The following is a 15,931-nucleotide window of genomic DNA, read 5'->3' on the forward strand; positions in this document are numbered from 1 at the left end:
ACCATGATACAGGCGAGATGGATTATGAGGGTGAACAATAGTACCTTGACTTTTTTTCTGGTGAAAGCAAATTTGTGCCTAGACGAGAAGTAAATATGTGCTTCTTGTGAAAGTATAGTTTTTTTCAAGAAGTACAGTTGTGCTTCTCACAAAAACACATATATGCCACGAGAAACAAATCAGTGTCTCTGATGGAAGCATGGATTTTTTCCCCTTTTCTGAAAAGCATAGATGTGCTTCTTGCGAAAGCAAATATGTGCCTCCATGAAGCATAAATTTTCCCCTTTTCTGAGAAGCACGGTTGTGCCTTTCACGGAAACATAAACTTTTTCACGCAAAAAAACATCTGTGTTTTTCTCAGCAAAACATGGGGAGGACCTAGTGAAAATCAAAAGGCCAAAAGGACCGGGAAAAACTATATAAAATGCGTAAGAAAAACAAACGAAATTCAGAGGGAGCACCAAACATGCGACATCTGGCGCGCACCGCTTGACGTGCTCCCAAGGCACCAAAAGTGTCCCTTGGAGGCCTCAACAAGGGTAACTTCCAGTTAGTTGCCCAAAAAAAACTCATCTCTCTTTGTGTTTTTTTATTAAAACTCTCAAATTATGACAACTAATAACATATAATAAAATGTGACACCTGTCACCATCAGAAAAGACCTGATAACTTTTGCTAAAGGTACGCCTTAATCTGCGATTTCGCCGTCGCCTCGTATTGTATCAATCCGACTCGTTTTGTGAGAGTACGATTTCTTGACGGAACGGACTCGTCGTGTGAAGCATGGGCTCGCCGGCTCGTGGGCCGAAAAAGAGGGCCACATCTTTAAGCTTTGGGATGTCCGTGAAGCATTTCGGATACATCGCATTTGTCTCCTCTCCCGAGCTCCTGTGCTCCCCTGCTCACCTACCAGTCCCGTCTTCCCAAGATTTCCAGATCAAGCAGAGAGCCATGGCGAACCTCCTCTCCTCGGCCCCGATCCACGCGTCGCTCCCGGACTGCTTCGTCTTCCCGCCCGATCAGCGCCCGCCGGCCTCCTCTCAGGCCGTCTCCCTCCCGGTCATCGACCTCTCTCGCGGCCGCGACGAGGTCCGCCGCGCCGTCCTCGACGCCGGCAAGGAGCTCGGGTTCTTCCAGGCCAGTCCAAACTCACAGATCCCTTTCAATTATATACTTCATCTCTCGGTATTTCGTGGTCAAAGCACCTGACCGGCTGACCGCCGCGCGGTGATGTGTGCAGGTGGTCAACCACGGCGTCTCTGCGGAGGCGATACGGGACATGGAGGCGGTGTGCGCGGAGTTCTTCCGGCTCCCTGCGGAGGAGAAGGCGGCCTTCTACTCGGAGGACACGGACAAGCCCAACCGGCTCTTCTCCAGCACCACCTACGAGCTCGGCGATGAGAAGTACTGGCGGGACTGCCTCCGCCTCGCTTGCGGCTCGCCCGTCGGCGACACCAAGAACAACTGGCCCGACAAGCCCAAAAAGCTCCGGTAAATTCACGATGCCAACTCAATCATATGATACCCGATTTTTTTTTTTTGATTTGACTAATTTTTTGTGTTGACTGCAGCGAGGTGGTGGAGAAGTTCGTGGAGCCGACGAGAGGCGTGGGGATGGAGCTGCTGCGGCTGCTGTGCGAGGGCATGGGGCTCCGTCCGGACTACTTCGAAGGGGACCTCACCGGCGGCGACGTGATCATCAACGTTAACCACTACCCGCCGTGCCCTGCCCCGGGCCTGACGCTCGGCCTGCCGCCCCACTGCGACCGGAACCTCATCACTCTCCTGCTCCAGAGCACCGTGCCCGGCCTCCAGGTCTCCTACAAGGGCGACTGGATCAACGTCGAGTCCGTGCCCAACGCCTTCGTCGTCAACTTCGGCCACCTGCTCGAGGCATCCATCCATTGATCACTTCCCCCTTTCCCTCAGATTGCTCATTTTTCAATGTGGGATTAATGATGCAGATTGCGACCAACGGGGTTTTGAAGAGCATCGAGCACCGGGCGATGACCAACGCCGCGCTGGCACGGACGTCGGTGGCGACGTTCATCATGCCGGCCGCGGACATCCCCATCGGCCCAGCGGAGGAGCTCGTCGGCGAGGGCAACCCGCCGCGCTACCGCACTGTCACTTTCGACGAGTTCATGCGCGTGTACAAGACCGTCGGCGCGCGGAGGGAGAGCGTGGAGAAGGCCTTCAAGCTTTAGACCTCAGCTCACCTGTATCTGATTTGGAGATCAGTTGCAGAGCAGCAAAGAAACTTGATTGGTGATCTAGCTACTAGGTCGGAGTAAAATAAATTTAAAAACAGCAACTGGTGATTGTGAGGTGGAAATCACGTTTCTGCTATATCGACGCTGCTTGATTCGAGAATACAAGTTCAATGTGTGTCCGTGTATCATTTACACATGGGTGGGTAAAATCATCGAAACATGACACACACATCTTAGATTCTGAAGATTTTTTAGGGTACATCATAATGCCTATCTACATTGGCCAAAGAACGCAGTCGACACCACTGCAACATTCTTCGCCCGAGAGCCAAATGTGCATCATGCCACCAGGAACGCCGCCCCGACATCCAAAACCCTGAGACTCACCCGAGAGCCAAATGTGCATCATGCCACCAGGAACGCCGCCCCGACATCCAAGACCCTGAGACTCAGCCCACTGCCCACATTGGCAACTCGTCAACCACGAAAGGAAGAGTAGGAAGGCGCCTCTTTCCGGTCCTTACTTGACATCAGCCACCGAATCATGGCGGATTGGCAACGAAGGCACCCACACGGCGTCCTCAACAAGTACCACTTGAATCAAAGAACGCAGTCAACACCGCTGCAACATTGTTCGCCGGAGGGCCAAATGTGCAGCCTGCAACCCAGGGTCGCCGCCCCGACATCCAAGACCCTCATAATCTCCCCATTGCCCTTTTTTTATAAAGAGTTGTATTAATTAAAAGGAAACATTGTTCTTATAATCTTGCATAACACCACCAGGCAACTCTCTACATCTAAACTGGACAAGACTATGGGCTAAACTATTGACATTTCTATGCCCACTACCCACATTGGCAACTCGTCAACCACAGAAGGAAGAGTAGGAAGGCGCCTCATTGCAGTCGTTGCTCGACATCAGCCAGTGAATCATGGCGGATTGGCGACGAAGGCGCCAACACCGACGTCCCCAACCAATACCACTTGAATCGGGAGGGAACAAGATTCCGTGGTTGTCGATGGCCCGTCATCGAGAATGTCACAGGCATACTCCCTCTGGCTTTGGCCCAGACAAACCCGAAGGACGCATCACTCGTATAGGAGTCGAAAGATCCCACACCAAGGCTACCTCTCCCAGAGTCGCATAAACCATCACCACCAACACAAACCGCCTCACCACACGTTCGCGGCACTCCACCACCTCCCGCTCGGGGAAGCACCCAGCACCTCCATCTCGTAGCCATTCCCGACCCTCCTCGGGCCCAGATTTGGTCCACCCGAGCACGAGCCTCAGGCCAGAGCCGTTAAGCACCATCGTGTGGCCGCTGCGTGGGGCCACACCGCATCTGTGCCTAGGAGCACCATAGACGGCACACTCTAGGCCACGTGTTCCGCCTGCGACTAGAGCTCACTTGGCGCAACCACTAGAACGCAGGTCATGACCCAGATCTGGCGGGAACCGACATGGGGGGGTGCTCCATATGAGGGAGTCCTGGACTAAGGGGTCCTCGGGTGGCCGGCCTACCTCTCATGGGCCGGACTGTTGGGCCGCATTGTGTCCGGTTTAAAAACTTTTCTGCCTTGGTGTGTGCTCCAAGTCAAGATGGAAGATCCGGTGTTCCCATCTATGTAACAGACTATATGTAAACCCTAGTACCCATGGTGTCTATATAAACTAGAGAGTTTAGTCCGTAGAGGCTAGAAGAACAATCACCATCCTACTAGTTAGGGTTTTGTTTGTCTAATCTCGTGGTAGGTCTACTCTGAAACCCCCTTATACACAAGCAATATAATCAAGCAGGACGTAGGGTTTTACCACTTAGAGAGGGCCCGAACCTGGGTAAATATCGTGTCCCACGTCTATTGTTCCCCATCGATCCAAGGTCCACAGTTCGGGACCCCCTACCCGAGATCCGCCGGTTTTGACACCGACATTGGTGCGTTCATTGAGAGTCCCGCTGTCAGGATCGCCGAAGAATCGATGGCTCGCTTGATCATCGGAGACGACATCAACTTCGGAGACAACTTCGTCCCCGGTCAACTGTTCGCGTTCGGCAGCTTTGTTCTGCACGCCAATTCGACCAGCCATCTAGATTAGGTCGACAACTTCGCCCCCGAGCATCACATCAGGTTCGGTAATCTGGATTACGTCGCCGACGCTCGGGGGGATCTAATCTTCACGGACTTCTCGGCTCTGCCCGGGACGCCTGACTGTCTGGGAGCCTTGACTCCCGAATCCACCCTTGGCCCGATCATCGAATCGGCATCAATGCACACCAGGATTCGAACCCAGACGTGGCTGCCCACGAAGACCCACAGTTAGCTCTAGCCGCGCACACACACCCACCTTGTGTCAGGCGTTGAGCCTTGACGCCATCCTGGCACCTGTAAATCAGGGGACGGTCCTGGCCGAACTCTCCCCCATTGCCATTGGTCCGGCCTCGAGCCCGGACACCAGTTCGGCATCCCCAAGCTTGTGACTTTGCATATCATTAGCATCATGGATATTCAAAGAATTCATACTAACAACATTGCAATCATGCTCATCATTCAAAGATTTAGTAGCAAACATTTTATAGACTTCTTCCTCTAACACTTGAGCACAATTTTCCTTTCCATCATTTTCACGAAAGATGTTAAAAAGATGTAGCATATGAGGCAACCTCAATTCCAATTTTTTTGTAATTTTCTTTTATAGACTAAACTAGTGAGAAAACAAGAAACTAAAAGATTCGATTGTAAGATCTAAAGATATACCTTCAAGCACTAACCTCCCTGGCAACGGCGCCAGAAAAAAGCTTGATGTCTACTACGCAACCTTCTTCTTGTAGACTCGTGTTGGGCCTCCAAGCGCAGAGTTTTATAGGACAGTAGCAAATTTCCCTCAAGTGGATGACCTAAGGTTTATCAATCCGTGGGAGGCCTAGGATGAAGATGGTCTCTCTGAAACAACCCTGCAACCAAATAACAAAGAGTCTCTTGTGTCCCCAACACACCCAATACAATGGTATATTGTATAGGTGCACTAGTTCGGCGAAGAGATGGTAATACAAGTGCAATATGGATGGTAGATATGGGTTTTTTTAATCTTAAAATATAAAAACAACAAGGTAGCAAGTGGTAAAAGTGAGCGAAAACGGTATTGCAATGCTTGGAAACAAGGCCTAGGGTTCATACTTTCACTAGTGCAAGTTCTCTCAACAATGATAACATAATTAGATCATATAACAATCCCTCAACGTGCAACAAAGAGTCACTCCAAAGTCACTAATAGCAGAGAAAAAACGAAGAGATTATTGTAGGGTACGAAGCCACCTCAAAGTTATTCTTTCTGATCGATCTATTGAGCTATTCCTATAAGTGCCACAAACAGCCCTAGAGTTCGTACTAAAATAATACCTTAAGACACACATCAACCAAAACCCTAATGTCACCTAGATACTCCAATGTCACCACAAGTATCCGCGGGTTTGATTATACCATATCATCACACAATCTCAGATTCATTTATTCAAACCAACATAAAGAACTTCAAACAGTGCCCCAAAGTTTTTAGCGGAGAGTCAAGACGAAAACGTGTGCCAACCCCTATGCATAAGCTCACAACGTCACAGAACCCGCTAGTTGATCACCAAAACATACATCAAGTGGAGCACGTGAATATCCCATTATCACCACAGATAAGCACATGCAAGACATACATCAAGTGTTCTCAAATCCTTAAAGACTCAATCTGATAAGATAACTTCAAAGGGAAAACTCAATCCATTACAAGAAGGTAGAGGGGGAGAAGCATCATAAGATCCAACTATAATAGCAAAGCTCGTGGTACATTAAGATCGTGCCAAATCAAGAACACGGGAGAGAGAGAGAGATCAAACACATAGCTACTGGTACATACCCTCAGCCCCGAGGGTGAACTACTCACTCCTCATCATGGAGAGCGCCGGGATGATGAAGATGGCCACCGGTGATGGTTCCCCCCTCCGGCAGGGTGCCGGAACAGGGTCCCGATTGGTTTTTGGTGGCTACAGAGGCTTGTGGCGGTGGAACTCGCGATCTAGGTTCCGTTCTGGAGGTTTGGGGATATATAAGACGTGTTGGCGTCGAGAACAACTCAGGGGAGTCCACGAGGGCCCCACAAGGTCGGGGGGCGCGCCCTAGGGGGTGGCGCGCCCCCAACCCTTGTGGTGGCCTCGGGACTCCTCTGGTGCATCTTCGATACTCCGTGGGCTTCTTTTGGTCCATCAAAAATCGTCGGAAAGTTTCAGCTCGATTGGACTCGGTTTGATATTCATTTTCTGCGAAACTCAAAAACAAGGAAAAAACAGAAACATACACTGGGCTCTGGGTTAATAGGTTAGTCCCAACAATCATATAAAATAGCATATAAAACATCCAAGATAGATAATATAATAGCATGGAACAATAAAAAATTATAGATACGTTGGAGACGTATCACCAAGTCCGGCTGTAAATGCTCTAAGAGCACGAGGAATAGATGAATGCTAGTTCCTCAATAATCGCGTTGGGGTGGACGAGGTGCAATAGAGTTCTTTCACGACCGCTATTCAAGTCACGCATGGTCTCACTGGGCGAGCTTGTGTGAATAATGGCCGCACACATTTGAAGGTGTGGTTGAGAAAAGTTCGACTTGCTAACTAGGTGACACCTCGAGATCTGCAATGTGCAGTCATTTGGCCACGGATCACTAATCAAGTACAATAATTTCTTAATCGATGCCACTGCATACTGTTCCTTGCTGCTCCTTGTCTAAGTAGTGAATTATTAATCAATAGTTTCTCTCTCGACCTTTTCATTTTCAAGAAATTCGCTAGGCTTTATTGATCAACATGTAAAATTACATGTGTTATGTTAGGGTCATCAGGCAAACCTGACACTGTAGGAAAACACTCAGAGGTACACATGACTTGACTCATACTAAGCATTCTTTCCTGGATGTCTCCTGCTCCCATATTTTGAAGGTAGCATTGGTTTCTTCTTGCATTGTCTTTAACAATAAGTATTCGAGAGAAGACGAGTGATCCTTTGAACTATATTGAGGAAACATAGACACTTGATCGGTCCTCCTCGGTCGTATATATACACGGACAAACATTGTCTTTTGCTAGCAGCAGGTAGGTTGCTAGAATTAAATTTGATAAGACATCCTTGCACGGAAAGGTCTTCGTGACTTATGACCGACTCTACTATTTATTAATGTAACTGCAACAGTGTGTCTGCACATATACATGAACAACATCTAAACACATTGTTATTACTATTAAAAAAATTATACAAAGTAATAGCGCATATGTTCTACACGTTGCTACCTCTTCATCACTACGTTGGTTTTCCCTTGAAGAGGAAAGGGTGATGCAGCAAAGTAGCGTAAGTATATTTCCCTCAGTTTTTGAGAACCAAGGTATCAATCCAGTAGGAGGCTACACACGAGTCCCTCGCACCTACACAAACAAATAAATCCTCGCCACCAACGCGATAAGGGGATGTCAATCCCTACACGGTCACTTACGAGAGTGAGATCTGATAGATATGATAAGATAATATTTTTGGTATTTTTTGATAAATATGCAAAATAAAATAAAATGCAACGGAAATAGCTAAGTGTTGGAAGATTAATATGATGGAAAATAGACCCGGGGGCCATAGGTTTCACTAGTGGCTTCTCTCGAGAGCATAAGTATTTACGGTGGGTGAACAAATTACTGTTGAGCACTTGACAGAATTGAGCATAGCTATGAGAATATCTAGGCATGATCATGTATATAGGCATCACGTCCGAAACAAGTAGACCGACTCCTGCCTGCATCTACTACTATTACTCCACACATCGACCGCTATCCAGCATGCATCTAGAGTATTAAGTTCATAAGAATAGAGTAACGCTTTAAGAAAGATGACATGATGTAGAGGGATAAACTCATGAAATATGATATAAACCCCATCTTGTTATCGTCAATGCAACAATACAATGCGTGCCTTGCTGCCCCTACTGTCACTGGGAAAGGACACCGCAAGATTGAACCCAAAGCTAAGCACTTCTCCCATTGCAAGAAAGATCAATCTAGTAGGCCAAACCAAACTGATAAATCGAAGAGACTTGCAAAGTTAACCAATCATACATAAAAGAATTCAGAAGATTCAAATATTGTTCATAGATAAACTTGATCATAAACCCGCAATTCATCGGTCTCAACAAACACACCGCAAAAGAAGATTACATCGAATAGGTCTCCACAAGAGAGGGGGAGAACATTGTATTGAGATCCAAAAAGAGAGAGGAAGCCATCTAGCTAATAACTATGGACCCGAAGGTCTGAGGTAAACTACTCACACTTCATCGGAGAGGCTACGGTGTTGATGTAGAAGCCCTCCGTGATCGATGCCCCCTCCGGCGGAGCTCCGGAACAGGCCCCAAGATGCGATCTCATGGGTACAGAAGGTTGCGGCGGTGGAATTAGGTTTTTGGCTCCGTATCTGATCGTTTGGGGGTACGTAGGTATATATAGGAGGAAGGAGTACGTCGGTGGAGCAACGTGGGGCCCACGAGGGTGGAGGGCGCGCCCAGGGGGTAGGCACGCCCCCTACCTCGTGGCTTCCTGGTAGCTTTCTTGACGTAGGGTCCAAGTCCTCTGGATCATGTTCATTCCGAAAATCACGTTCCCGAAGGTTTCATTCCGTTTGATATTCTTTTTCTGCGAAACTCTGAAATAGGCAAAAAAACAGCAATTCTGGGCTGGGCCTCCGGTTAATAGGTTAGTCCCAAAAATAATATAAAAGTGTATAATAAAGCCCAATAATGTCCAAAACAGAAGATAATATAGCTTGGAGCAATCAAAAATTATAGATACGTTGGAGACGTATCAAGCATCCCCAAGCTTAATTCCTGCTCGTCCTCGAGTAGGTAAATGATAAAAACAGAATTTCTGATGTGGAATGCTACTTGGCATAATTTCAATGTAATTCTTATTAATTGTGGTATGAATATTCTGATCCGAAAGATTCAAGATAAAAGTTCAATATTGACATAAAAATAATAATACTTCAAGCATACTAACTAAGCAATTATGTCCTCTCAAAATAACATGGCCAAAGAAAGTTCATCCCTACAAAACCATATAGTTTAGTCATGCTCCATTTTCGTCACACAAGAATGCTCTCATCATGCACAACCCCGATGACAAGCCAAGCAATTGTTTCATACTTTAGTAATCTCAAACTTTTTCAACTTTCACGCAATACATGAGCGTGAGCCATGGATATAGCAATATGGGTGGAATAGAATATAATGATGGGGGTTATGTGGAGAAGACAAAAAAGGAGAAAGTATCACATCAACGAGGCTAATCAATGAGCTATGGAGATGCCCATCGATTGATGTTAATGCAAGGAGTAGGGATTGCCATGCAACGGATGCACTAGAGCTATAAATATATGAAAGCTCAACAAAAGAAACTAAGTGGGTGTGCATCCAACTTGCTTGCTCACGAAGACCTAGGGCACTTGAGGAGGCTCATTGTTGGAATATACAAGCCAAGTTCTATAATGAAAAATTCCCACTAGTATATGAAAGTGACAAAACAAGAGACTCTCTATCATGAAGATTATGGTGCTACTTTGAAGCACAAGTGTGGTAAAAGGATAGTAACATTGTCCCTTCTCTCTTTTTCTCTCATTTTTTTGGGCCTTCTCTTTTTTATGGCCTTTCTCTCTTTTTATTTTATTCCTCACTTGGGACAATGCTCTAGAAAATGATGATCATCACACTTCTATTTATTTACAACTCAATGATTACAACTCGATACTAGAACAAAGTATGACTCTATATGAATGCCTCCGGCGGTGTACCGGGATATGCAATGAACCAAGAGTGACATGTATGAAAGAATTATGAACGATGGATTTGCCACAAATACTATGTCAACTACATGATCATGCAAAGCAATATGACAATGATGTACGTGTCATGATAAACGGAACGGTGGAAAGTTGCATGGCAATATATCTCGGAATGGCTATGGAAATGCCATAATAGGTAGGTATGGTGGCTGTTTTGAGGAAGATATAAGGAGGTTTATGTGTGAAAGAGCGTATCATATCACGGGGTTTGGATGCACCGGCGAAGTTTGCACCAACTCTCAATGTGAGAAAGGGCAATGCACAGTACCGAAGAGGCTAGCAATGATGGAAAGGTGAGAGTGCGTATAATCCATGGACTCAACATTAGTCATAAAGAACTCACATACTTATTGCAAAAATCTACAAGTCATCAAAAACCAAGCACTACGCGCATGCTCCTAGGGGGATAGATTGGTAGGAAAAGACCATCGCTCGTCCCCGACCGCCACTCATAAGGAGGACAATCAAAGAACACCTCATGCTTCAAATTTGTTACATAATGTTTACCATACGTGCATGCTACGGGACTTGCAAACTTCAACACAAGTATTTCTCAAATTCACAACTACTCAACTAGCACAACTTTAATATCACTACCTCCATGTCTCAAAACAATCATCAAGCATCAAACTTCTCTTAGTATTCAACACACTCATAAGAAAGTTTTTACTATTCTTGAATACCTAGCATATTAGGATTATTTAAGCAAATTACCATGCTATTTAAGACTCTCAAAATAATTTAAGTGAAGCATGAGAGATCAATAGTTTCTATAAAACAAATCCACCACCGTGCTCTAAAATATATAAGTGAAGTACTAGAGCAAAAACTATATAACTCAAAAGATATAAGTGAAGCACATAGAGTATTCTAATAATTTCCGAATCATGTGTGTCCCTCTCAAAAGGTGTGTACATAAAATATGATTGTGGTAAACTAAAAAGCAAGGACTCAAATCATACAAGACGCTCCAAGCAAAACACATATCATGTGGTGAATAAAAATATAGCTCCAAGTAAAGTTACCGATGGAAGTAGACGAAAGAGGGGATGCCTTCCGGGGCATCCCCAAGCTTTGGCTTTTAGGTGTCCTTAGATTATCTTGGGGGTGCCATGGGCATCCCCAAGCTTAGGTTCTTGCCACTCCTTGTTCCATAATCCATCAAATCTTTCACCCAAAACTTGAAAACTTCACAACACAAAACTCAGCAGAAAATCTCGTGAGCTCCGTTAGCGAAAGAAAACAAAAGACCACTTCAAGGTACTGTAATGAACTCATTATTTATTTATATTAGTGTTAAACCTACTGTATTCCAACTTCTCTATGGTTTATAAACTCTTTTACTAGCCATAGATTCATCAAAATAAGCAAACAACACACGAAAAACAGAATCTGTCAAACACAGAACAGTCTGTAGTAATCTGTAACTAACGCAAACTTCTGGAACTCCAAAAAATCAGAAAAAATAGGACGACCTAGACAATTTGTTTATTGATCAGCAGCAATTGGGATCAATATTTTATCACGTTCTGGTGATTTTTTAACAATTATTTTTGTGAACAGAAAGTTTCTGGAATTTTCTGCAAGATCAAATAACTATCATCCAAGAAGATCCTATAGGTTTAACTTGGCACAAACACTAATTAAAACATAAAAACACATCTAACCAGAGGCTAGAACAAATATTTATTCCTAAACAGAAGCAAAAAGCAAAAAACTAAGAATAAAATTGGGCTGCCTCCCAACAAGCGCTATCGTTTAACGCCCCTAGCTAGGCATAAAAGCAAGGATAGATCTAGGTGGTGCCATAGTAATAGGATAGATCATTAAAACTCATTTCATATTCTCTACGTTCAGCAGCAAGTTTCCTTTGAGGCAAGCAAAAGTAATCAAAAGGGCTAAATTTAATGGGAAAAAAGTCCCCAAGATCAATTTTAGGAGGTATAGGTTCCTCCTTCGGCCCTTCATATTGCACAAGCAATTCATCATTATAAGCATTCTTTTGACAGAACTTTGTGAGCCTATAATTGAGAGAATATCCTAGCTCATTATTTCGAATAGCCAAATCATCATTAAGTTCAGAAATTCTATCAACTAGAACATTGGTAGGGACCTTTTTTCTAAGGTTTTCATTGAAAGCAACATAGTCTAGAGATTGAAAACGCATTATTTCTTCTTGATCAAAGAGGATAGCCTCTATGGGAGGACGGCCAGCGTCCACCCTATAATGCGCAAAGATTTCCTTGGCCTCTTTTATTATAAATCTGAACTCATGAGCCAAAAAGATAGTAGCGGCACGCTTAACAGAAGAATGCTCTATATTAGAAAATTCTAGGAAAATCCTTTGTATGCAAGGGTGCAAGTGCATAAATTGCCTTTCAAGTTCAACTATAAGCATGGCAATAGCGTCAGCAAGACTACTAGTTCTATGAAGAATGGAACTGCCCATAGAAGGCAAAGCACCGGCACAAGTAAAGAAATCTTGAATAACCCCTTTTCCAATAATATTACCACTACCAATTCGAAATCTTTTTGTATGCAAGGTAGGGGGTTCTTCAGCAGGAGCATCAGAATTTTCCATGATATTATTATTGTCCATATCGACAATAATTTCCCCAATTTCAGACATAACGACAAAAAGAGCGAGGGGCAAAATGGAAAGAAGAAGGCGAACGGAAAAGAGAGGGCGAATAAAACGGCAAGGGTGAAGTGGGGGAGAGGAAAACGAGAGGCAAATGGCAAATAATGTAATGCGGGAGATAAGGGTTTGTGATGGGTACTTGGTATGTTGACTTTTGCGTAGACCTCCCTGGCAACGGCGCCAGAAATCCTTCTTGCTACCTCTTGAGCACTGCGTTGGTTTTCCCTTGAAGAGGAAAGGGTGATGCAGCAAAGTAGCGTAAGTATTTCCCTCAGTTTTTTAGAACCAAGGTATCAGTCCAGTAGGAGGATACACACGAGTCCCTCGCACCTACACAAACAAATAAATCCTTGCAACTAACGCGATAAGGGGTTGTCAATCCCTACACGGTCACTTACGAGAGTGAGATCTGATAGATATGATAAGATGATATTTTTGGTATTTTTATGATAAAGATGCAAAATAAAATAAAAGGCAACGGAAATAGCTAAGTGTTTGAAGATTAATATGATGGAAAATAGACCCGGGGGGCATAGGTTTCACTAGTGGCTTCTCTCGAGAGCATAAATATTTATGGTGGGTGAACAAATTACTGTTGAGCAATTGACAGAATTGAGCATAGCAAAAGGATCGAGAAGAGGTGTCTAGAGGGGGGTGAATAGACTCTATCAAGAAAAGTTGTAGTTTTTAATTTCCTTTAGTTGATGTGGAGTTTAAACACAAGATTAAACATTCACAATACATATCAAGCAAACATGCAAGCATACAAAGGGTATATGAGAAGCGGAAAGTAAGGCATGCAAGTTGCAAGAATGTAAAGAGATGGGATTGGAGTGTGCAAACGCAATTTGGAGACACGGAGATTTTTTATCCGTGGTTCCGATAGGTGGTGCTATCGTACATCCACGTTGATGGAGACTTCAACCCACGAAGGGTAACGGTTGCGCGAGTCCACGGAGGGCTCCACCCACGAAGGGTCCACGAAGAAGCAACCTTGTCTATCCCACCATCGTCGTCGCCCACGAAGGACTTGCCTCACTAGGGTAGATCTTCACGAAGTAGGCGATCTCCTTGCCCTTACAAACTCCTTAGTTCAACTCCACAATCTTGTCGGAGGCTCCCAAGTGACACCTAGCCAATCTAGGAGACACCACTCTCCAAGAAGTAACAAATGGTGTGTTGATGATGAACTCCTTGCTCTTGTGCTTCAAATGATAGTCTCCCCAACACTCAACTCTCTCTCATAGGATTGGATTTGGTAGAAAGAAGATTTGAGTGGAAAGCAACTTGGGGAAGGCTAGAGATCAAGATTTATGTGGTTGGAATGGAATATCTTGACCTCAACACAAGTGTAGGTGGTTCTCTCTCAGAAAATATGTATTGGAAGTGTAGGCATGTTCTGATGGCTCTCTCCACGAATGAAGAGTGGGTGGAGGGGTATATATAGCCTCCACACAAAATCTAACCATTACACACAAATCACCAAACTCGGTGGGACCGATTCAAAGAACTCGGTCAGACCGATTTGGTTCATAATGTGACCGTTAGGCATTTCGGTGGGACCGACTTGATCAACTCGGTGGGACCGATGTGCTAGGGTTAGGGTAAATCCAAAACTCGGTTTGACCGATTACTCAAACTCGGTTGGACCGATTTGGGTAACAAGTGAAGCAGAATGTTGGCCAAGCAAACTCGGTGGGGCCAGTTGCAAATCTCGGTGAGACCGAAACTATTGCAACAGACAACAGAGAGTTTGCAAGCCCATCTCGGTGAGACCGAGATCCCATCGGTGAGACCGAATTGATTAGGGTTTCTGGCAGTGGCTATGTCAACAGAACTCGGTGGCTTCGGATGGAAAGAATAGGTGGGGCCGAGTTGGACTTTTGGATTAGGACATATGTGGAAGTGAGAAAGTGGTTGAGGGCTTTGGAGCATATCACTAAGCACTTTGGGCAAGCAAGCCATTAAGCAACACCTCATCCCTTCTTAATAGTATTAGATTTCCTATGGACTCAATGTGATCTTGGATCACTAAATAGAAAATGTCGAGTCCTGAGCTTTGAGCTTGAGCCAATCCTTTGTCCTTAGCATCTTGAAGGGGTTCCACATCCTCTTGTCCAAGCCACTCCATTGTTGAACTTATCTGAAACATACTAGGTAGAAACATTAGTCCAACAAGAGATATGTTGACATTAATTACCAAAATCACCCAGGGAGCACTTGTGCTTTCAATCTCCCCCTTTTTGGTAATTGATGACAACATACATCAAAGCTTTAGATAAACATATAGAGAGCAACAAGTAAAGCTCTGGAAAGACATGTAACATGCATAGGCTCCCCCTACATGTATGCAATCATATAAATATGAAATATAGGAGCATGTGAATACATAATCATGACAGAGTAATCCATGTGTTACATGTATCTTGGCTATATGCATCAGAGCAAATGATGTGAATATAGGAAATGTACCTTCATGCCCATGAGTCCTTCTTGCAAACAGTATGTACATCGGCAAGAAATCCTCATACACATGACTGTGATGCATATACTTACCTTGTGGTCTTGAGTTGGCTTAGGAAGGAATGAACCTGAGTAAACAAGGTTAGACAACACAGATACACCTATTGGCCAGAGCAAACAAAAGAAACCACAAGAGAACCAAGATTGGGATGACATGTAGAGAGTGAGTACTGAGTACCCCATTGGGTATAGACATGTCCCCAAAGGTAAAGATATGCAATAAAATCAGAGAGTTCCTTCCCTTAGATGTCTTTCTCCCCCTGAATCTTGCATGGGATATTGGGAGAAGATAGGGAACAGAAAATCAGAGCAAACGAAAAGAAACAACTAATGCAAGCAATCAAATATGATCAAATATGAGCATGTCTTTCCCCTCTTAAAGACATGTAACTCCTCTCCTCTTGAACACCAAGCATCTGTCTCTCCCCCTATAGAAATGATATTAAGCATAGAGCTTTGATGTGATCTCTCTCTCCCCCTTTGACATCAATTTCCAAGAAGGGCTCTTCTGGATTTTTGTGTAATTGTAGAAGGGTTTGGTCCTTGAGTAATAAAGCAAGTTGAATGTGATGCTGGTAGAGGACAAGAGTCATTGAGTGGAGCTGGAGCAAAAAGACTGCAGAAACAAGTGGCA

General features: G+C 44.6%; 1 protein-coding gene across 1 annotated transcript; it reads left to right on the plus strand.

Annotated features, from left to right (window-relative positions):
* Positions 1-811: 811 nt before the first annotated feature.
* On the plus strand, positions 812-2,398 carry LOC109749040 (2'-deoxymugineic-acid 2'-dioxygenase). Its single transcript, XM_020308038.4, has 4 exons — positions 812-1,137; positions 1,241-1,491; positions 1,572-1,893; positions 1,965-2,398. Exons 1-4 carry the CDS (start codon positions 838-840, stop codon positions 2,205-2,207), a joined length of 1,116 nt encoding a protein of 371 aa, XP_020163627.1. The 5' UTR covers positions 812-837; the 3' UTR covers positions 2,208-2,398.
* The last annotated feature ends 13,533 nt before the right edge of the window (positions 2,399-15,931 follow it).

The sequence above is a fragment of the Aegilops tauschii genome, chromosome 7 (assembly GCF_002575655.3).
Source record: "Aegilops tauschii subsp. strangulata cultivar AL8/78 chromosome 7, Aet v6.0, whole genome shotgun sequence".
In the NCBI taxonomy this organism is placed as follows: domain Eukaryota; kingdom Viridiplantae; phylum Streptophyta; class Magnoliopsida; order Poales; family Poaceae; genus Aegilops; species Aegilops tauschii.